The 22,870-nt window shown below is 49.0% G+C and overlaps 8 protein-coding genes across 8 annotated transcripts; 4 read left to right on the forward strand and 4 right to left on the reverse strand.

Moving 5' to 3' along the window:
* On the forward strand, positions 1-909 carry Triagg1_626 (uncharacterized protein; the record flags this gene model as incomplete). Its single annotated transcript, XM_062901262.1, has 1 exon — positions 1-909. One exon carries the CDS (start codon positions 1-3, stop codon positions 907-909), a length of 909 nt encoding a protein of 302 aa, XP_062760976.1.
* Positions 910-1,829: 920 nt separating this feature from the next.
* On the forward strand, positions 1,830-7,215 carry Triagg1_627 (uncharacterized protein; the record flags this gene model as incomplete). The annotated part of the gene is made up of 2 exons (XM_062901273.1): positions 1,830-4,517; positions 4,573-7,215. 2 exons carry the CDS (start codon positions 1,830-1,832, stop codon positions 7,213-7,215), a joined length of 5,331 nt encoding a protein of 1,776 aa, XP_062760977.1.
* A 689-nt stretch (positions 7,216-7,904) lies between these two features.
* Positions 7,905-10,165, reverse strand: Triagg1_628 (uncharacterized protein; the record flags this gene model as incomplete). The annotated part of the gene is made up of 2 exons (XM_062901284.1): positions 7,905-9,178; positions 9,235-10,165. The coding sequence occupies 2 exons, from the start codon at positions 10,163-10,165 to the stop codon at positions 7,905-7,907; spliced, it is 2,205 nt and encodes a 734-aa protein (XP_062760978.1).
* A 1,013-nt stretch (positions 10,166-11,178) lies between these two features.
* Positions 11,179-12,402, forward strand: Triagg1_629 (uncharacterized protein; the record flags this gene model as incomplete). Its single annotated transcript, XM_062901295.1, has 1 exon — positions 11,179-12,402. The coding sequence occupies one exon, from the start codon at positions 11,179-11,181 to the stop codon at positions 12,400-12,402; it is 1,224 nt and encodes a 407-aa protein (XP_062760979.1).
* Positions 12,403-12,659: 257 nt separating this feature from the next.
* Triagg1_630 (uncharacterized protein) lies at positions 12,660-14,915 on the reverse strand (the record flags this gene model as incomplete). Its single annotated transcript, XM_062901306.1, has 1 exon — positions 12,660-14,915. One exon carries the CDS (start codon positions 14,913-14,915, stop codon positions 12,660-12,662), a length of 2,256 nt encoding a protein of 751 aa, XP_062760980.1.
* A 321-nt stretch (positions 14,916-15,236) lies between these two features.
* Positions 15,237-18,396, forward strand: Triagg1_631 (uncharacterized protein; the record flags this gene model as incomplete). The annotated part of the gene is made up of 2 exons (XM_062901317.1): positions 15,237-17,859; positions 17,918-18,396. The coding sequence occupies 2 exons, from the start codon at positions 15,237-15,239 to the stop codon at positions 18,394-18,396; spliced, it is 3,102 nt and encodes a 1,033-aa protein (XP_062760981.1).
* A 239-nt stretch (positions 18,397-18,635) lies between these two features.
* Triagg1_632 (uncharacterized protein) lies at positions 18,636-21,518 on the reverse strand (the record flags this gene model as incomplete). Its single annotated transcript, XM_062901328.1, has 6 exons — positions 18,636-19,195; positions 19,273-19,727; positions 19,780-20,792; positions 20,851-21,151; positions 21,200-21,244; positions 21,304-21,518. 6 exons carry the CDS (start codon positions 21,516-21,518, stop codon positions 18,636-18,638), a joined length of 2,589 nt encoding a protein of 862 aa, XP_062760982.1.
* A 453-nt stretch (positions 21,519-21,971) lies between these two features.
* On the reverse strand, positions 21,972-22,475 carry Triagg1_633 (uncharacterized protein; the record flags this gene model as incomplete). Its single annotated transcript, XM_062901339.1, has 3 exons — positions 21,972-22,117; positions 22,193-22,243; positions 22,313-22,475. The coding sequence occupies 3 exons, from the start codon at positions 22,473-22,475 to the stop codon at positions 21,972-21,974; spliced, it is 360 nt and encodes a 119-aa protein (XP_062760983.1).
* Positions 22,476-22,870: the final 395 nt, after the last annotated feature.

A 22,870-nucleotide genomic window follows, 5' to 3' on the forward strand; every position in this document is an offset into this window, starting at 1 on the left:
ATGAGAAGCCAGAGTTCCGGATTCTTGAATCTAACAACCCCTGGTGGTGTTGTATTCCCATATTCGTGGCAGACTGGAGCGTCCAGCGGCTCAGTCACTGCAGCGTCCTTGAAGACCAACACATTGGAGGCTGCAGTCACGGCCGCCAACGGCTCCTTCATGCAAGTTGCTTTTCTCAACGATTCTTACTTTGGCTACTACAACGAGGACAGCATTTACGTCGTAGGGCCCTCTACACCCGACATTTTCGAGTGTACCTGGAGCCTGGTCGCTTGGAACTATTCGCTCGTCACCTCGGACGAGAGCAATCTCAACATAGGATCGCGAGTATTGATCCCACTTGTTGACGGCGTTTACCAGCAGTCAGACTCCAGCCTTATCACAACGACGGCCTCCCACATCAACTACACTTCCGGGGGCCATGATTTTTTCGTCAGCATGGATGCGGTTGAACCTTTGAAGAGTTTCTTTGCCTCCTCAGCCTTCGAGGGTACTGTTAATTACGGTATCGGCCATGGCGCCGAGGTCGGCGTAATACCAGCATTTATGAACGCAAATTTCAGTGATGTGATGAACCGAGTCGCGCAAAGTATGACCGACAGCCTTCAGCAGAACGGGACGCAGCGCGCGAACGGCCTCATGCAGGTTGATTTCAGCTACTTCCGGGTATACTGGGCGTGGGTTTCTCTGCCTGTTGCGGTACAATTCTTAGCCCTCGTGCTTCTTATATGTACCATTATCCGTAATGCGGAGGCCGGTGAGACGGGACAAGTGCCTATGTGGAAGTCGTCGAGAACGGTGCTTTTATTTCACCACTTTAACGAGGAGAACGATTTGCTATGCGATGTTCAGGACTCGAAGGAGCTTGAGGATATGGAGAAGACGATGGAAACAAGGCTGGGCTACTAATATCTTCAAAACGCACCAGGGAGACTGTAAACTTATGTTGTGAGGTGCAAATGTGAATACATACATTTCTCATAGCTTACCTTTGGCATCTGAGTATCCTCATTTCTGTATGCCGATGGACGTTTTGATATAGTCACTTGCATGCCCCTGCATGCACCGCTCGCGTTTGCTCTAGCAAGAACAACTCGGCTCAGCATAGTTCAGTTAAAGCAGTATGACTTCAGGAATGTTCAGGCGAGTTCCGACTACGAAGCTATTGGAGAAGTTTTCGAGGGCAAGTTTCAGGAATCACATATGTCTGTTGCACAGGGGCACCACTTGGAGGGTCTAAATTTCGCACGATCTCTGAGATAACTACATCTAAGTATTAGCCGAAAATAGATCCTTTATGTGTGTAATTCAAGATCAAAATCATCGGACCACTAAACTTACCTACCTACATGAAGCTCTCGTCAGACCGACCCAAAACATGGACATGGGTTGCCACTCAATTCCAATTTGGACAAGATTGTACAACGCTACCGAGATTTATTTTAAAGAAATTATCCGGCACAAATTGCCATAGGCCTCTCAAACTCACATATTGGGCATCAAATTGCGTCATTAGTTGATACGCGGCATGTATAGTTGAGTCCATGTCCAATTCATGTCCACAGCCTTGTTTCTTCCTGCATGTGTATGCACATGTTACAGTCCAATGGTATGCCCTCCATTGATGTACCACGTACTTTTTCAGCCGCAAGATGAGGGGCTGGAAGGATGCCCAACTTCTTTAAAGTTGGGCATCTGGCTATTGTGAACTTTTCATCAAAATTATCGCTTCATCAATCACGATATTGAGTATCGACATTGAATACACGATACTCATCTGGAAATATCTCAGTGATAATCGACTCACAGAGTACAATTTTATCGTCAACATGGCGGCCGATAAGGTGCTCCAACCGACTAGCAGGGACGAATTCGAGATTGCAATCGTCTGTACAAGGGCGCTCGAGTATGATGCGATCTGCCTTCTCTTTGACGAGTTTTGGGATACAGATGCAGACCCATTCGGCAGAGCCCGAGGTGATCACAACTACTACACCACAGGGTACATGGGCAAATATAACATCGTCGTGGTGCTCCTCTGCAATTCAGGCAAAGCCACCGCAGCTGGTGTAGCAGCCAGTCTCCGATCGAGTTATCCTTGCATTGAACTTATATTTCTCGCTGGAATATGTGAAGGTGTTCCGGGTGTAAATGGTGAAGAACTGCTGCTTGGCGATGTTGTCATCAGTGAAACAGTCATCCAATATGATCTCGGCAGCCAGTTTGCTGCTGCGTTTGAAGAAAAGAACACTCTTGAGGATCGGCATGGCCGCCCGAACAAGAACATTCGAAGTTTTATCACCAATATCAAAACTGAAAGAGGATACCAGCGACTAGAGCAGAAGGTAGCGCTTTATCTAGAGCAGATTCAAAACCGAACCTCGGAGACAAAGTATCAGCGGAGGCGCAAATTGGCAACTTATATGTATCCGGGCTCTACCAACGATATTCTCTTCAAGCCAACTCACTGCCACAGACATTACAACTCATCACAATGCGTGTGTGCTGACTATAACCCGGATGAAGACTCTTATGCGGTGTGTGATGACGCTAGAATTTTGAGCTGCGAACACACTGGCTGTGAGCTCAGCTCTCTAGAGAATCGAGATCGTCTGCAACAGAAGAATGCGCTGGAGAACGGTGGTGACTTGAAATCCGCACAAATTCCGGCCATATTTTTTGGACGTTTTGGATCCGGTGACACAGACTTTAACTCGGGCGTTCACCGAGACGCTTTTGCTAAAAGACACGGCATCATTGCTTTTGAGATGGAGGGTGCTGGTATCTGGGACGAACTGCCATGTATCATCGTCAAGGGTGTGAGTGACTATGGAGATGGCCACAAGACAAAACATTGGGCAGAATGGCAAAACTTTGCTGCCGCAACTGCTGCGTCGGTTGTAAAGGCTTTGGTTGAGCGATACCCCCAGACTGATAAGCCGCCCGTCAAAGAGCCGAAGGTCGATAAACTGCGTGCCCAGCTTCAGGAAAACAAAGTTTGTCTGGATGCTTTGTTTATCACAAACCCTGAGGACGACAAGCACCGCATTGAAGAAACGAAGGGAGGGTTGCTTCTGGATGCATACATCTGGATCATACGAAACGAACAGTTTACGCAATGGCTCGATGACCCTGAAACTCGCTTACTGTGGATCAAGGGCGATCCGGGCAAGGGAAAGACAATGCTGTTATGCGGCATCATTAATGAGCTAAAGTCGGCCAACCCCAGAGGCAATATTTATTATTTTCTCTGTCAAGCGACAGACGACCGCCTTAACAATGCCTCGGCGATCCTACGTGGCTTGTTGCATATGATGGTTGTCCAACAACCCTCACTCATCTCTTGGGTCAGACACGAGTATGACAAGTCAGGAAATTCAGCATTTGAGGGTGTTAATTCCTGGATCGTTCTCTCGCGGATATTTGAGCAAATCCTCAAAGATAATGTATTCAACGAACCGATCTTCGTTATCGACGCACTGGATGAGTGCGAGGCTGATTTAACACAACTTCTCGAGATGATAGTAAGAAACTCAGCATCATTATCTCGGGCAAAATGGCTCGTGTCAAGTCGAAATGAGGCGGACATTCAAGAGGCACTGGCAGCTGCAGAGAACAAGTCAACTGTGAGTCTCGAGCTTAATGCAGATTCTGTATCAACAGCTATATCTACCTACATTCGACATAAAGTACAGCTCCTCACCAACAAGAAGCATTATAAACAACTCACAAAGGAGAACATTGAAAGATATCTCTTTGATAACGCAAACGGTACTTTCCTCTGGGTGGCATTGGTGTGTGCCCTCCTGGAGAAGGTACCACGATCTGATCCTCTCCCAAAATCGGCAGATTTCCCTCCAGGGCTTGATCAACTCTACGAACGAATGATAAGTAGAGTATGTGACCCAAGTATATCAGACATTAGCAGGAAAGCTCTAGCAATCACTGCAGTTGCCCACCGACCTCTTACCGAAGAAGAATTAAGTCTTCTAGTCAATAATGGTCATCGCGAAGAGATAATGCCGCCCTCTGAGTATGACTGGGAAGACATCTTAGGCCACTGTGGCTCCTTTCTAACTATGAGAAATGGCACTATATACTTCGTCCATCAGTCTGCCAAAGATTTTATCATCAAAGAAGGAAGTCGGCGGTTGTTTCCAGATGGCATGGAATATGTCCACAGAGAGATCTTCATGATGTCTATTGCTCTTTTGAGAAAACATTTAAGAAAAGACATGTATAATCTAGTCGATCCCGCATTTTCGATAGATGATATCTCGCAGCATGCTTTGAGCAACGACCCACTCGATCCTATCAGATATGCCTGCATTTACTGGATTAATCATTTTGAACAATCTATACCCAAAGTCAGAACAGACTCTCATGACTCTTCTCAGAGCCATGAACTGATACATACCTTTCTCGGAGAGAAGTTTATTTACTGGTTGGAAGCTTTGAGCCTTCTCAAAGGCATTGTCGACGGCATAACGGGAATGCAACGGCTAGAGCAACTCGTTGTAAGTTATTTATACGTCATTTGAACTGAGAGCTACTTGTAACTCACTACAACAGGCTAATTCCCAAATTTCTGGACTACTCAAATTTGTCTGGGATGCTTGCAAATTTATCCAAATGTTTGGCGATGCTATAGCGAATTATCCTTTACAAGTTTACTTGTCTGCCATGATCTTTAGTCCGAATCAAAGCATCATTCGTCGCCAATTTGAAAAAGAAGCTCCCAAATGGGTTCAAACACTAGCTAAAGGCGAAGCCGAATGGGCTCCATCTTCGAGAACATATGAAACCATTAATCGTATCACGGGCCTCGCCGTCTCTGACTGTGGAACCTGGATAGCATCTCATCATTATTACGGCGCTTTTATAACAATATGGGAAACTTATTCTGGCAAAATAATTCGGGTCTTGGACCCAGATGCTTCTTTTACGGAGCTTCACGACGACATGTTTGAGTATAGTTGCCTTATTGTCTTTTCGCCTTGGAATAGACAAGAACTGGCATCAAGCTATTATACCTTTGGAGATCAATATCACTTGGCCATCTGGGATGTTAAAACGGGTAAAGTGTCGAAAAAACTTCAACCCAAAGGTATTGTGATATCGATTAAATACCTAAAGTCAACGCAGCACATGCTTAGCTATGTCTCTAAGCATGACGAAAGTCGGAATGACAACAATGAAATACTCATTGTTACAACGTGGAATATTGAAACAGGCCAAACGATTGAGAAGATCCAGTTGCAGGAACCACACTCTCTTGCAATTTTATCCATATTCGCACCCGCCGACGACAATAAAATAGCATTGAGCAGAAATTCTCACGTCGAAATCCTCAATATTGATACTGGCAATACCATCCATTATTTTCAGGATACAATCCGGCAAATCCTGGTTATGAGGCTCTCCCATGATGATTCTCTTCTAGTCCTTCAAAATGCGAACGTCGTCGTATTGTTAGACATACCATCAGGTAAGACTAAATGGTCATATCAAACGGAAACGGACATTGAAGATATCACATTGTCTCCTGATGGGAAGCTTCTAGCGATTGCTAGTCTTCATGGAATTGAGCTTTTCAGCACTATTTCAGGCAAATGCTTGCGGAAGATCTTAATGAGAAGCCGCTACATTGTCTTTTCTAAAGATGGAAGCAAAATGTTTAGCGCCTTTGGGTTCGCGATCAGCGTTATAAATCTAGGTCAAGAAAGCTTCATCGGGAGAGATTCAGACGATAACTCCCCTAACAACAAAAATATCATCAAGAGACGCGGTATCTCTCTATCGCCTAACGGGAGGCTTGTCGCATCAGTACTCACCTACACATCAACTATAGAAATCTTGGAAATCGACTCGACGAAATCCACTCGCTTTCTGAAAATTCCCACTTCTGTTCAGCGAGGTAGGGTGAACCTTCTCTTCTCTCCTGATTCAGAAAAGCTGGTCGCTTACTCAAAGAGCGGCTACATACTATGGGATATTTCCTCCGAGCCTATAAAATTTATCTTGATGTGGGAAACCATCCTCAACAATGAGTTATTCTTCAAAAAAAATTTCGTGTTTTCATTGGACAGTAAGCGTTTAGCTGCCATCTTCGTCAATGAAGATGATGGCGACTCCAACGTTCAAGTATGGGACGCAAGCTCAGGAAAATGTCTGATGTGTTTGGAAGAGAGACAAAAAGTAGTCGCATTACCATTTCTTCGCTTTTCGCCAGACAACCGACAACTAGCAGTCTTGTATGAGCCTGGTGACTCCCTAATCAGGGTTGAAATATGGGATATTGCTTCGGGGTCCGCCGTTCAAACAAAAGAGTTGAGCTTCAGCTTCAGCTCTCACGATTTAATTGTTCGTTCTAACCGCACCATTTCTAACTCAGATTCCTGGGGTTCACTCAGTGGGGAAGATCTGGAAGATGGAGAGGCTCTAGAGGGAGTGGAAGAGGAAGAGGAAGAGGAAGAGGAAGAGGAAGAAGAAGAGGAAGAAGAAGAGGAAGAGGAGGAGGAGGAGGAGGAGCATGTCTACTACTATATTGAAGAGGTACAATTCACTAAGCATTGCTACCTAATTCTTGACCTAGCTGTCTCCTCAGCCGATACATTTCGCCGACGTCAAGATACATGTACCCGAGTTGCATTACGAATGAGACCAGATCTAGAGCTCACAGGCGAGGTCAGCAATGCGTTACGACTCAGAGAAGCTGACATTTACAGCCTGGGTGAGCAGCGGGTTTGGATCGAATACAAGGGGAAGAAGCTCGTGTGGATTCCCCCACAATACCGAGCAGAGGATATATATAACGAACGAAATCGCGTTTTAGTATCTCATGTAGGAGGGTCTTTTTCTATCTTTCAATTTTGCCACACCGAGTTGACCAAACAAATGTCTTCCCCACACCTATCCACTATGGGAAAGACACCTTGTGTACCAGATACAGAGGCATTTACATACCTATATGAGCTAGGCGACGACTGGAAACTTGTGTGTCACGACATGGAAGAACCAGATGAAGAGATAATGAATAGGATGGAAAGTGTTGATGAGGTCACAAACATATCGCAAGCCCTATGGGAGGATATCATGGAACATGATTTCAATGCACCAGATGGTATGATGTTGCACCAGACATTGGATTTTGATGAGATTGATAGCACATGGGAAGCCATGCATGAGGATATCATGGACGTGGACGAGACTTAGTTCTAGTGCAACACGCAGAGCTCATAAAAATCCCTAGATAGTTGGACTCATGGCTTCTTCTTCCTTTACTTTATTCGAATCTAATTTTATTGCTTACTCCGATTCAGAGACGATCAATAACCGTATAATCTTCATTTATATACAACATAACTTCATCACTAAGCAAATACATGTTGAAGATATATCCATCTTAAGAATTAGCGAATCCTAACTTGGGACCTAGGATAATTGAGAATAATAGCAAAAATAATATTAACCAACACGTTAGCAACGGTATGCTATCACACGAGCAGAAAAGGAGACCAAAAGGGGCTGACCCCATCCCAACTCATCTCGCCTAACCAACACAGCCATATATTCATTTTACTATCATCAAACAATAAGAAATGCCGCAAAAAGCAAACAAAACAGAACAAAAAACACGCAAAACCAGATCTGACTGACTAATGCCCTCCCCCGCCTCATTCATTCATCATTCATTCATGCGAGCCGCTTTTCTCCCCTCTCCCCCTTGCTCGTGATGCCAAAAATAACGCCATCATTATGGATGCATCGTACTGCCGCAAAAGAAAGAAAAAGAATCTTTTAAACAACCATCTTCAAAACCAACATATGAGTAGTGAAATGCGCGTTGAATATTAATATGTAAAGACTGTAAACCCGCCCGCCCCGTGTTTTAACTATTAAAATTATGGACTGCGACTTGATTGCTGCTCGTCGTCGCCATCTAATAAATGTTCATCTTCTTCGGCCGCCTCGACCTTCTTCTGCTTTTTAGGCCGGAAAAACTCCCCAATTGTGTCGCTCAGACTCCGTGATCTCCCTCTTGAGACTTTTGCGTCTGTGCTTGGCCCAGCATCGTCATGGCCTAGTGCTTGGGGCAGATTATCTTCTGAGTAAGGAATAATGGGCTCTTCCGCGATGCGCTCGGGTATGAGAGCATCTTCGTCGTCGCTGTTAAAGAATAGACTCGCTCGAATGCTAGATCGTATGCGTCGTAGAGAAGATGCAGTCGCCTCGGGGCTGTCGTTTTCCCGAAGGATGACATCCTTGACTGCCGTGGTGACTGTGGAAGAGAAAGGAGAGGGAGAAATAAATGGTCGTGATCGGTGATTGGCCGATTTGGAACTATGTGCCGCCCGAGGTGTCACTGGTCGATCGGTGGAATGTGTTGGAGTCACCTGAGGCTCTTTGAAAGATGAGAGAGGATGTGGTTGCACAGGCGTTGAACCCAGTCCAGACCTTGTGAGGACAGATTCCGCTGATACGGTGCGGGTGCCTCGAGGGGGATCTGGGCTCACCCATAGGCCTTGCCATGGGTTATTTACAAGGACGTGTGCTTCGTCGCCGTTGAGATGTGCTGGAGAGTGTGCTGATTCAAAATAATGCGTGGAGGGGGGTTCAAGGGCGCCATGAGGCGAATCTGACTTGAGTCTGTCGGCGAAGCTCACTCGAGACATTCTACTAGATCGGCGAGAGGGCGTTTTGGGAGGCGGCACACTGAGGCGCCGCTGGTCGTGTTGTTGTTGTGGAAGTGCAGAAGATGAGGCGTTACCGTCGTGCTGCATCAGCCCAATCGTTTCTTCGATGCCGTCAGTCTCGGAGAGCATATCCTCGTCATCATCTCTGTGGTCTCTCCCACTAGTAATGAGAAAGACGCCAAAGAATGTGAGAAGACAGCCACCAACAAACTTGGCAGCCTGCTTCTTATTCGTCTTTTCGAAATCGCGGTACAACACTGCGCTGCCGATGATGACACACAGTGTGAACATGACGAACTGGATGGGGATGACTTGCGTCGAGTCGAAGCGAGATAGAGCCTTGTTGACATAGCGAATCTGCATGATGGCAGTTGATAGTAGGATAAATATGAGGGCATATGTTACAGGCGTTGTGAAAGCCCCCACAAAGCTGGTGGAGAGCATCGATGATACACCTTTGGTGGCCAAGGCCGTATATCCACCTGCGAGGTACGAGTCAGTATGGAAAAGCATGTTGGTGATTGTATGCACAACTCACCAAAGAGGCCGACGAGGCCGAGATCAATAAGGATGGTGCGTTTGCCATATATCCTGCTCGCCCACATGAGAACGATGATGAGAAATGTCGTGACGCCAAGGTAGATTTCGAATTCCATCGTCGTAATTGCTCCCCAGACATCGTGGGGATTCAGCTTCGTCTCCTCCTGGTTCGCACTCAAAACGACCGTGACAACGCCAGAAACGGCAATGACAACGCCCCAGAAATCGCGAGGTCTAAACTTTTCGTGAAACATGGCGGGTGCAATGATGCAGTTGGACACCAGCGCAACGACTCCGAGAGGCGAGACGATGGAGGCCGGCGCAAAGCCATACGCTAGGAAATTGCCTGCTTCTCCCAACGTTATCAAGATCTGGCCGAGCCACCAGTATGGCGATTTCAGGTAGTTTGAGGATGGTTTTTTGTCTTGCTTGGAGCCGGTGTCGGAGCTTGCCGTCGTTGCGCTGGACTGAAACGAGGCCATCAGGGGCTCGTCTTCGGCGAAATCGTGCTCGTCGTCGGAAGGGTCATCGTACAGCCCTCTGTCGTGGCCGTTTGTACTTGAACGGCCATTTTGGTAATGATCTCCTGTATCGTCACTGATGATGGTGCCATAGACGCCGACCTGTGTGCTCCCATTGCTGCTACTGCTATGCGCTCGCTTCAAGGCTGCCCGAGCCTCTTGTTTTAGCCTCTTGCGCTCCTTGTGCAGCCGCGTGTGCGCATATCTCTGGACGTTGAGAGCAAGTGCAATCAGCACGTTGCCGACAATGGCCGTGATGATGCCAATCAGGGACGACCAGCGCTGCAGGGCATCTTCGTCGTCGTCTCGCCCCGGGCTGTCTCCGGCTCCCAGGCTGCTTGTCGCTGTCGGTGCTGTGAAAATGCTCGTCCACGTCGGCAGAGTCGACTCTGTGATATCGGGTCCCATCGTCGCCGCCAAGTGAGGATGTGTTCTGAGGACGAAGCAAGGCGGCAAAGGGGGGGGATGAAGAAGCAAATGACGGTAGGATCGGAGATTGGTGGAGAAACGCGAAAGCGAAACTACATTCGCCAGAAGCCGCGGCAGATTGCCTGACAAGGTATCATCGGGGCGAAGAGCAGCGACAGTCGGTACGGGCGAGGATCATGATCTTTTAAAGGCAGGCTGATGCAGAGGCTGAGCTGGACATGAATGGAAGAAGTTGCAAAATGCGGTCCAACAATCACGCATCATTATTGCTTGTCGCGGGCTTGGCGCCGAATTTCCGCCTGCAGATGCAGATGACGGGAGGTACGTACCCCCACGCTATGTCATCACTGAAGACAAAAATTTCTAAACGGGGTGCAAGTACTTGTACCTGACTGCACTGAGTCTATACAGTAGAACAAAAGAACAAAGGCAGCATAAAAGAAGAGACATGTTGATTGATGTAGATTCACAACATGGCTAATTCTATCCATCTGTCTATGCTTATTTATTTGTAGTCATCTTCCTGCCTCTTTCATATGAAGGCTGTCTGTTACAAAGAGTGTTTAAATGCTTTCAATAACACCTTGAAAATGGCCGAAAGGTTACATTCTACACAAGGCAGTCACATTGATCAAGTACACCACAAGTTACTCGTACAGCACCATCACAAGCAAACGCAGCTGCACCGCCACAGCAGTACCAGCCACGTCTTGAGTGCGTACATATGCACGCAATTTACTGCTGTCAGGTACTTGCCGTGACAGACACTCCCGTTACATCATATGCCAAAATCCAGAAGCTGGGGCTAGCAGTAGCTGCTCAGGTCATGAGACTTTCTGCTGTGTCTCTCGATAAGACACTGTATCACCTTCTTATCGTCCCTCTTCTTTTATCACCATCACATCACTCAACTTCTTCATCTCCCTTCTCCCTTGTCTGTCTCAATCCTCATCCTCATCCTCAACAGACAAAACATCTTCAATGTCCTCGGCATGCCCCGCGACGGCGATCCTCTAGACGTCTTTGTTCGATTCAAGCAGCACGTGGACTCGGCCTTTCACTCCCTCCTCCAACCCCACCAGCCACAATTCCCAGCAGACGCTCAATCTGATCTGTCAACCTCCAAATCACCGGATACGCCTGTTTCTGACAGCTCTAACCAGACAGCGGCCCTTGCTCCGGTCACAATGGACAGCCTCGAGTCTCGCCCGCCGGCTCTGGACACCGTCTCAGTCGCTTCATGGGCTTATTCGCCAGCCAATTTGCGCCACCTCAGACAGCCCGTCCCGAATGACCTGCCACCACAATGCGACTCGTCCGTCTTCACATTCGAGGATGCCTTTGAAGACTTGCTCGCCGTTTCTCAAGGACAGCCTCTGCCTGACATCAAGTCCAGGTACAAGCAGAGGCTGCTGCTGCGGCAAATGTTTTCCAATGGCGAGCCTACCTGGTTCTGGCTTCGAAGACTGGAATCCCAAGGTTTGCTTAGACGACCCACTCGAAAAGAGCTGTACTTCCAACCTCGAAACTTTGGTATTTGGGGAGACGACACTGAATCTGAATTCCCCAACTCATATTGGAACGACTGGTCCAAGCTTCACGAAGAGCTCGATCGAAAAGCAGCTGAAGTATGGAACAGTGTTGCTGCAAGTGAGCAGTCTAATGGCCAGAGCCAGACCAACGGGACCAGCTTCTTCGATGAAGTGCGCCAGACATTCAAGCAGCTAGATGATAGTTTCCATGGCCGAAATAAGTCACACCCAGAAGACCATGGTGACCAGCACCAGAAGCGCCTCCCCGATCACTTTGATGACCTCTTTTCCTCTCTTGGCTCGACCTTTGCAGAGGGCCACAAGACGTGGGACACTTTCGTCAAGAGTATCACGGATCACAAACCCGTGTCCACGGATAACTCAGCTTCTCCATCATCCAGCACAAGTGAAGAAAAGGTATATGACAACGGAAATAAGGAAGTTGTAACAAGAGAGGAAAAGGTCAACAGCTTCGGCTACCTGACTACGACAGTGACGAAGAAGACTTACGATAAGAATGGTAATGAAATTGGAACGGAAACACACTTTACCATGCGTCCGGCGGATCAGACGCAGAAACATGAGGCGGGGAGAAATAATGATAACAGCGTGATCGAGCGAGCAGACCCAGATGCAGAAGAACCGCAGACGCAGGACAAGAAGTCGGGATGGTTTTGGAAATAATTGCCCTGCTTTACGTTTTCTTTCTCTTTTTTTTTCCCACACCTTCTCAGCTCAAAATTCGTAGTATATTTTCACTTGGGCGGAATCACCATTCTTGAACAAAAAGCACATAGCCTCAGCCAAATTGACATTTTTGAATACACTACCACGTCTAAACACGAAATCTTCAAATCCATTATAGCCCGTGAAAACAGAAAAACCATGTACAACAAGGAAACGAACCATGCCATTGGATATTATAAATGGACACCCAGAATTTACGCTTTTCCCCTTGATCCCGCCTTCTTCTTGCGCATCAATCTCTTCCGCGCAATCAGCTTCTGCTGAATCGCCTCTTTTTCATCCGTCGGCTTCTTTTCTTTTTCCTTCTCCCCTTCGTCTTCCCCGGCGGGCTTCTTCACCTTGGGGCCCTTGTTCATGTTTCCCCTATTCTTCTTGCCCTTTTGCTTCTTCTTTGACGCAGGGGCCTCCTCTTCCTCTTCATCCTCCTCAGCCTCAGAGGCATCGGCGCCGTCATTTTCTTTTGTTTTGGGCGCCCTGGAGGCATTCTCGGCATCCTGTCGCCGCTTCACAACCTGTGCGTTCTCAATAGCAAATTCAACAATCAAGCGCTGCTTCTTGCCATTGTTTCCGTCCAGCTGGAGACCGTTCAAGTATCTCAAACCCATCAAAGCCCAGCGGTGAGACGTGTACTCAATGAAACCGTAGCCACGGCTCTTGCCAGCTCCACTGGTCTCAGATACCTTGGATCCCTTGTTGTCCTCAAACACAATCTTGGCTTGCTTAACAATACCCTTGCGCTTGAGCTTGCGGTCCTTCTCCTTGTCCTTGGCATCCTTGCCATCTCTGGCATTCTCTTCCTTGGAAAGCGGCTGTCGGCGTCCTTCCTTGACATCCTTGGCAAAGCCTACGACAGCCTTTCTAGCCAGCTCTTTCAGATCCTTGGCACCAATGTCGTTGGGAATGTTTCGAAGAGCAAGACGGGTCATGCTGATGTGCAACATGGGGTTCTTCTCTACAAGCTTCTTGCGCTGCACGGCACTAGCCTGTCTCATCCGAACTTCGGCGTCGGTCAAGAGGCCGCGCAGAGGAGAACCCGCGCCGAGCTGGCCTTCTGATAGGAGGTACAATCGGCGCTTGTCCTTTTGTCTTCGCTGGGCAAGTGAGTTCTCTGCCAAGTTGGCGGCCTCGTTCTTGCCCACGGCTTGGGCCACCTGCAGGACTCGGCCATTGAGCGTGTATTTACCGGTAGGGTCGGCGTTTTCATCTTGGAGAATAGAGTGCTTGACACCTCCCGCGGTCGGTTGTGTGCGGCGAGGAGCATCGATCAAGCACGTCTTTGCGTCGGCAGCGTCAACGAAGCATACAAAGCCTGTGCCGGCCGGCTTCTCCGTGGCCTTGTCAATGACAACTCTAGCATATCGAACATTGCCAAAGTGGCCAAAGAAAGATTTAAGCTGCTCATCCGTAGTCGTAAACGGCAGATTTCGAACGAAAACAGTGGCGGAATTGTCCGTCATCAGCTCACGCTTTGGCTTCTCGGGCTCTTCCTCCTCTTCTTCTTCCTCCTCGTCCAACAGTTTCATGTCTTCGTCATCTTCCTCCTCATCCTCGTCATCTTGCTCCTCGTCTGGGTCCTCTTCGTCTTCCATGTTGTGCATGTAGTTTTTCATAAAGTTTGCAAGATCTGATTGCAGTTGGTCGTCACGGTTCTTGACTTCGCCATCAGCTCCGACTCCCTTATCCTTGGCAGCTGGTTTATCATCTTCATCCTCGGCCTCCTTGGCCTCCTTTCCGTCGCTGTCTGTGGTTTGTTGCTTGTCCCAGGTCTGCTTATCAACGGCCCAGTCGACGGCCAAGGTTCGACCGTCAATGACTTTGCCGTTAATAGCCTCGAGAGCCTTCTCTGCGTTTGGACGTCCCCTGAGGGTGACGAAACCAAAACCCTTGAGTTTTCCCTTATTTTGTGGCAGATCGGCAAATTTGACTTTGCCGAAGCTGATGAATAGCTTTGAAAGCTGCTCAGATGTCTTGATGCTCCACGGCAGATTTCGAATAATCAACTTGGTGGGTGGTGGCTGGTACGCTTCTCTACCCTTGCCCTGCTTCTTGCCTGCATCTTCTGAATCCGGGTCGGCATTTCGATGTCTGGGTTCCGCGACTTCGATTCGAATGCGTCGGCCATCCCATTCCTTCTTGTCCAATGCCTCCTTGGCGTCTTTGGCGTCGTCGGCATCAGCAAACGAAACAAAGCCAAACCCTCTTGACTCCTTCGTTTTCTGATCAATAACTACAGTAGCATGCTTGACTGGAAAATACTGCGAGAAGAAGTCTGCGAGGCTCTCATTCGTAACGTTGGGAGGCAATGACCGGACAAAGACGGATCGTCGATCGTCAGTCTTTGCTTTCTTGGGATTTCGCGAAATTCCACCGTCTGGATCCTGAGTTTTTGGGGCAGCAGAGGTTTCACCGTCTGACCTTCTGCGCTTTCGATCATTCGTAGGAGGCGCCATGGCGTTTGTTGCTGCGAAAACAATTGCAACACTACTTTGGCCGTGATGAAAACAAAGTCTGGGACAAAGTATCTCTGCTAAGAAAAAAAAAATCTGGAGCTTCAGCTATCGGCATTCTTATCTTATCGATTGACCGTTTCGACATTGACGCTAGCCCCGATGTGGATGGCGGGGTACCAACACCACGTTATGCCAAAACGGGAGAATTGTTGATGGCAGTACCTGTATCTGGAAGACGCGCTGGCTAAACAACACACGACTAAACATCCAACTTTTGCAGATTCACGGCATCTTGCGGCTCGCGCAGGACCTCAACCAAATATGCCGACAAGATCGGGCGCGCGCCTGGGGAGACCGGCCAAGGCCAAAAAGACCGAGACCCTTGTAGAACATACCGAAACGCCAAACAGTGCGCTTCGGAATCAAGTTTGCGCCATCTTTCGCGATGCGCAAAGGACCACGGCCACGCATCGGAAGCTGGCAGTCAACCTTCGAAAGATCCAGGAATCATGCTGCTACGAGCCCGTCAGTGCGAAGAACCCATCCGAGGACCAATTCGACGAGAAGGCGTTCAACCACGAATTCGTTCGATGCTTGCTGCGCATCATGCCGGTGAAGAAGGCGGAAAGTGTTGGAGAGAAGTTGATCCGATTCATTGGACTGTTTCTGCGACATGCTTCGGACAAGGATAACGAGCTTTTGGATGAGGCCGATGTCGACACGAGCTTGATGCCCGAGACCCCAAGCACGCGGCTTTCTTCACAGGTGCTCAAAACTGCGCTCTCCCTGATGCAGGCCAAGGACAAGTACGTGCGGTTTAGGTCAACACAGCTTATCTCTCACATCATCAACTCTCTCGAGGCCATCGACGACGACCTGTTTCAAGACCTCCGCAACAACCTGTTGAAACGGATTCGAGACAAGGAGGCCATGGTCCGCGTGCAGGCGGTGCTGGGCCTTGGTCGACTTGCGGGAAACCAACCCGAAGACGGCGGCAAATCAGACGACAGCGACAACCCGTCGACCGGCCTCTTGGATAAACTCCTAGACGTCTTACAAAACGATTCAAGCGCCGACGTTCGACGATCACTGCTAGTGAATCTCCCAATCCTACCCGCTACGCTACCATACCTGCTCGAGCGTGCAAGGGATCAGGACGCCGCCACGCGAAGAGCAGTCTACTCTCGTCTTCTGCCAGCTCTGGGAGACTTCCGTCATTTGTCGCTATCTATGAGAGAAAAGCTCCTCCGATGGGGCCTTCGTGACCGAGACGACAACGTACGAAAGGCGGCAGGGAGACTTTTCCGGGAGCGCTGGATTGCAGACTGTGCTGGCGTACCGCCAACAGAGGAAGCTCCACCAAACTTTGAAGGTTTGTTGGAGCTTCTGGAGCGAATCGACGTCATCAATTCTGGAGTCGAGAATGGAGTGGCCCTTGAGGCAATGAATGGCTTTTGGGAGGGCCGTCCAGATTATCGCGAGGCCGTGGTCTTGGACGACCGGTTCTGGGAGACTCTGTCCGCCGAGTCTGTGTTTATGGCCAGAAGCTTCAATGACTTCTGCCGTAGCGAAGGCAATGGTCGATACGAGTCCCTGGTAGAGGAGAAGCTTCCAGAAGTCACCAAGCTGGCCTTCTTCCTAGAGCGCTATCTGAAGGTCCTGGTGGATGCCATTAAGAGAGTGGCAAACCTTGACGAGGAAGACGATGAAGAGGATACCGTTGAGCAGGAATTCATCATCGAGCAGATGCTCCACATTGCGCTGACTCTTGATTACTCTGACGAGGTCGGCCGAAGGAAAATGTTTACTCTGCTTCGCCAGTCCCTAGCCATCCCAGAACTCCCAGATGAGGTAACAAAGCTTACCATGGAAGCTCTTCGGTACATTTGCGCCCCGGATGCTGCCGGAGAGCGAGAGTTCTGCAGTATTGTCCTTGAAGCCGTTGCTGATGTGCACGACACAATTGCGGATGAAGACGTCCCTGGAGAAGACGACGACAGCTTCGTCTCTGCCAAATCCGACCTTAGGAGCCGCGAAAACACTCCCGCCCCTGATTCCAAAAAGGATACTGAGCTGACTGAGGAGGAGGCTCAAGAGAAGGCAGTGAGAGAGATTATCGTCAACTTGAAATGTCTGCACATTGTCCAATGCATGCTTACACACGTCACCGGAAACCTCAAAGACAACACGGACTTGGTGTCCATGTTGAATAATCTGGTGGTACCAGCTGTACGGAGCCATGAGGCACCCGTTCGTGAAAGAGGACTTCTCTGCCTGGGACTATGCGCCCTGCTAGACCGCTCGTTGGCCGAAGAAAACCTGGGACTCTTTATCCACTTCTTCACCAAGGGACACACAGCCTTGCAGATCACTGCCCTACACATCTTGACGGACATCTTGAACGTCCATGGATCTCAGCTGCTTGACTCGACTCCAGCTGTTATCAAGGTGTACGTCAAGGCAGTCAAGGGCAGTGGCAGGTCATCCGAGGTGCAAGCCGCAGCTACTATAGCAGCATCCAAACTGCTCCTAGGCCGCGTTATTTCTGATGAAGAGGTTTGCGAAGAGCTGCTAAAGTCCCTAGTGATTGCCTACTTTGATCCCGCGTCCTCTACCAACCAGACAGTTAGACAAGCCCTCAACTACTTCTTGCCAGTATTCTGCTTCTCTCGTTTGGAGAATCAGAATCTCATGAGAAAGGTTTCCCTGGTAGCTCTCCATTCTCTGCTCAACTTGCGTGAGGGCCTGGAGGACGACGATGTCGACGTTGAAGAGGACATGGTTAGCATGACGACCATTGGTGCTTGTTTGGCGGACTGGACGGACCCGCGGAAATGCTACAGCCCAGAAATTCTTCTTGACGGGGAGAAGAAGGGTGTCAATGGCGATGTGCATCTTGACTTTGCCTGCGATATTCTAGAAAGGCTTCGTGCAAGCATTAGCAGTAAGTTTGGCCTCCTACATATCCACATTCAAAGAACCTTGGCTGACAAATTTGATAGAAGCCGAAAAGAAGCTGGTTGCCGGCCTTCTCGGAAAACTCTACGTATCACCCAACTCCACTGAAGAGAAGCTCCGAGAGACCTACGAGACCATTTCTGAAGCCGTTGAGGAGGGCCTTGTCACAGACACCACCGGCCGCAACGCGCTGTACAAGATTCATGTCAGCCTGGGCAAGATTGTCAACAATCTAGATGAACAGCGCCCAGCGCATAGTCGGACCAGCCGCAGCGTATCAGTCGCCGTGGACCGTCAATCGCCAGGCGAAAAGTCTGTCGCATCGAATGCAGAGGACGACAATGACAACGACAATGACAACGGCAACGACAATGAAAACGACAATGAAAACGACAAGATCAAAGTCGAGGATGATAGCGATGCGAATAGCGACGATGGGACCGTCGTGCCGGAGAACCCGAGCAGGGATGAGCTTGTGGAGGATTTGTTGTCTGATGAAGATACCAAGATGGAGGATGTGTGAGGCAGCATCGCGAACGTGTAATGTGTCATGAAATATAGGTATATAAGCAAATTGGTTCTAGATGGGAGTGGTTCAGGGGATACGATACAATTATTGGCTACGTAGCTTTATGATTTGAAATAATGCGATTGTCTTCTTTTTTCTATATATTACAATATGTAACTGGTTCTTGATGAACTCTTATTCAGGAAATCAATTGATATCGAGAGTCTTATACATGGGCATCTTCTATACCCAATTCAAGTGCCCACCCAGAATAAAAAGCTCCCAAAGCCAACATTAATCAACAAATGCTGCCCCAGGCTCCACGCCATGCAATACAAATACTTTGGCGAAAACACCGTCCAGATAAACAAGTGCGTTCTCAGCGCCGTACACGCCGCAATCACAAACGCCACACTCATCGACACGAAAATCGTCAACAAGATGACGTGATTCCTAAACGCATCCGTCTTCCCCTGTCTATACTTCTGCATAAGCAGCATATTCGTCGCCGACGTCCAGAAAATGGGCCCCGCCCAGTTACTGACGAGAGTGAGTGCGCCGACGGCGAAGACGTTGAAGCCGCTGATGCCGTTGTACGCGCTGGAGAGGTCGACGGAGGAGATTGCGTTGGAGCCGCCAAAGGCGAAGAAGGTTGTGTACTGGAGGACGATGGAGGTCGCGGTAATTTCGGCGATGGAGAGGGTTGTTGATTGGAGGGTTTGGAGGATGATGCTGGAGAGGAGGAAGAGGGGGATGTTTGTGGCGCGGGATTGGGTCATTGCGAGGAGGGTGCTTAGATGGTGGACTAGTTCGACTGGTGTTGGTTGATGTGTTAGTTGAGAGTGCTTGTGAGCTGTGGGAAGGGGGTCGATGTGAGGAGTGTAGACTTACCGGATGATTGGGAGGCTCGAGGGCCGCCAGTCTTTGCTCGATATATGGCGAAACCGTATAACACTGCGAGCAGTCCAAAGACGATCCTCGCTCTAAAGATGAGAGATGGGCCTTGAAAGATGTCCAAGAGATCGTGAGCGAATCCCACAACCAACTCAGGTGCATCCTCCGCGGTAAAAGCGAGTTTGAAAGTGAAGGTTGCCAAGAATACAGCCGGCATCAGAGAAGTGGCTAATATATAAGGCAAACCAGATAAGCTCTGCAGAGTCTGGAAAGTCACGACGACATACACCAAGGTGATGAGCGCCCAGAGAATTTCGGGATTGGGGACGAGGAATCTTTTGACAGTGTCTGGTTCACCGGCGAATTTCTGGCCCGTCTGATTCCAACTTCGGATGAGTCTTAGGGCGGCCAAGGCTAGCACGTGGTTTGATATCGAGGAGAGACGCGAGGATCTGAGTATAGTCAGTATAGTCATGTAAGACAGAAGGAATGATATGGTCCTACCTTTGAACCTCTTTAACACCGAGATACGCCAGCCATATAGTAGATGTCCAGTACCAGAAATGGTGCTCCTCTTCCACATAGCTACTGGCAAACATCATGGGTCCATACGTCGCCGCAAGCAAAAACAATGGCGGCAAAAAGCCAGCCTGGCAGAAGCCCTGCAGACCTAAACTTGCAACACTGGCAATCACGGCAGCAACCGACAGTCCCTGGCCGAGCGATAATCTGGACATGTCGTAGTTGGATGCCATACTACTCATCAGATCCTGAGCCCTGCGAATCCAAGCAGAGGTAGCTGAGAGCCACGCCTGATCGACCTCTTTAGCACCAGCCTGTGAAGGGGCCTGTAAATTGAGCTTGCGCCACTCGCAGGCCAACTCATCAACATCCGAAGATACGGAGACGCACGGGTCGACAGAAGCCTGAAGGTCAAAGAGCTCGCCTCCAAACGCCGCCGTGACAATGTTGAGGATCTGTCGCGCGTTACGAAGGAGAATCTGCACCTTATCGTTCGAGCTCGGCCAAAAGGGCAAAAACTCTGGTATAAACGCTCCAAGGTTATTCTTCGAGATGGGAAATCCCAAGAGCGCGGCGAGAGTCGGCGAGATGTCTGATTGCTCAACCATGGAATAGTAGTCGTACTCATTCTTGGGCTGCGCAGGGGCCGGATATCTGGCCGATATCTCCTTGAGCTTTGGCGCCAGAAAGACTAAAGCGGGCGATGTTTCTCCAGGGGACGATGCTCCGTGGTTGCCCGCATCGTTCATGCCGTGGTCGCCGCAGAGAACGAGCAGCGTCGACTGCAGGTGGCTCTTGGATTCGAGGGCGTTGAACAGCTGGTGGACGATGCCGTCCATTTCGCGCTGCTTACCAGGCATGTGTGTGCTTCGGGGTCCCGACTTGTGGCCAATATGATCCAGTCCAAGATAGTGTAGAACCATCAAGCTCCAGTCATCCTTTTCAAGTTCATCGTTGATGTGTCTCGTCACATTATTATCCACCTCTGTAAAGTCCTTGAAGTGCATGTGAGCCAAGGTGATTATCAATTGGGACATGCAAGTGAAGTCTTACTGCGACGAAAAAGCTAGAGGTTCCGTCGTGGCGGTCAAACGTCTCGGGAAACAGTTTGAGCCACGTATCGTCACCGTACATGAGAAGCTTGCCAGTGTCCTTGGCCTTGAGCTGGGACAGCCATGTATCTTGGGCGGCCAATGTTGAAGAGGTGTCAGCTTCGTTGAAATTGAGAATCAGATCAACAAAAGAAGGAATCGATCCAGTGGTGATGGCCTTGATTCTAGGCATTGTCACTGTGGGTGATCGGGCATTTGCTGTAAAGGGGATGGCACTGCCATCTCGAATGAGGCTATTGGAACTATGAGAGAATGATACCAACAGTCGTGAGCGCACAAAACTGACTGACCGCTGAGTGTAATCAAATCCAGACTCCTCAGAGAATACAAAATCGCTATCATCGCATCTCAGTATAAGTGACGGCGCGTCCAGGCGGGTGAGTTTCAACTATACCTGCGCAACGCATCAACCACCATGAATACGAGTCTATCAAAGGGAGCCTTGGGCGGAGGTCCATATTCGAGAGGTTCAAATTCGGCCAGACCAGGAAGAAAAGGCTTATACGGGAAGAATCCAGTGGCAAAAACGAGGATAGACAGCGGAATTAGGAGGTTGGCCAAAGCAAGCAGCAGTGAGCCTGCAAGCGACCCATTTCTTGAGGCCACCATGTTGTTATTAAAAGAGAGTCAATCAAAGACAGAAAGTGGTTAGAGAGGCGCCTTGACTTGGGTCAGTGTTCCATTGAGATTATGCACAGTGAAAGCCATATGGAGAGGCGCGTATAAATGAGGAATTGAGTCTCCCTTTCACCAGGTGTTGAAGGAAGCTCTAAAACGATTGAAGCCAGTGGGAGTGGAAGAATGATTGGCCAAGGGAGAATCTACAGTGAGAGGATGCTGCGCCACAGGCCACCAAGGCGCGCCATCACAATCCGAACTTTTTTTCTTTTTTTCTTTTTTTTTTCCTTTTTTTTTCCTTTTTTTGGGGAGATTATCATGGGTATCGTCAATTGAGACTGCAGAGCTGATATGTAGGACAATATGTATAATGAGTACTCCGTATAAACGATTAAGAAAACAGAAGCCAAAAAGAAATTGAAACCAGAATTAACAATCAATCAGTTACGCCTTCTTTGGTGCATTTCGAGCAGTCTTCCTCAGTCTGTCGCTGTACTTGGGGAACACAATGCCCGACTTCTTCCTCTTCTTGTTGATGCCCTTCTTGACGCTAAAGGGTCTGTTGGGCTTCTTTGCGTCGACGTCCATGGCTGCGTTTCACATCATGTTAGCAAGTGCCGGGTCGATCTGGGGGCACAGGGGAGAGAAGAGAGGGCGGGACATACAGTTCTCGTCTGCGCCAGCCTGCTCTTCCTTTTCGAGTGCATTGTTGCCATCTAGTTCCAAGCAATGTTAGAGAACCAGAAGCGCAGAATAGAGCGCATTATGCATATCCAGAAACTCACCATCAATCTTCATCTCTGCGGGCTCGGGTTTGGCCTGCTTTGCCAACTCCAGCAGCTTGGCCGAGAGACGCTCTTGTCTGGCAGTCTCAGCCGGGCCGAAGATGGAAGCGGCCTTGCGCTGGTTGTTGAATTTCTTGCTACTCGATCGAGAACTTTTAGCCATGATTGCGGTATTGCTAGAGTCTGTCCGTTTATGATTATGCCGTTCGATGTAAACGGTTGCTCGTCTTCGTCTTCGTCTTGGACAGAGAAGAAAGAAAAGTTACGATAACGGCGGGAAAAGATAAGATAAGGCGCCGGTTGTGGCGTATCGTCGCAAAACTGTGGCTGATGCGCCGGTGATCTTTTTTCGCGTCTCATTTTGCCGTAGTCACAGGCACTTCGGTTCTGCCAGCTGCCGCCGCCTGCCCGATGCCCAAAAGTCAAGTGGCGATAGCGTCGAGTTATCTTCCATTATCTTAGCACCATGTCCTTGCTTGGAAAAAGCGACCGAGGCTGATGGCGAGGACGACGAGGGTGAGGAGAGAGTGAATGTGAAGGACGCCGCTGCATCACCCG

Source organism: Trichoderma aggressivum (genome assembly GCF_033847375.1).
Source record: "Trichoderma aggressivum f. europaeum strain CBS 100526 chromosome Unknown scaffold_001, whole genome shotgun sequence".
Lineage (NCBI taxonomy): Eukaryota > Fungi > Ascomycota > Sordariomycetes > Hypocreales > Hypocreaceae > Trichoderma > Trichoderma aggressivum.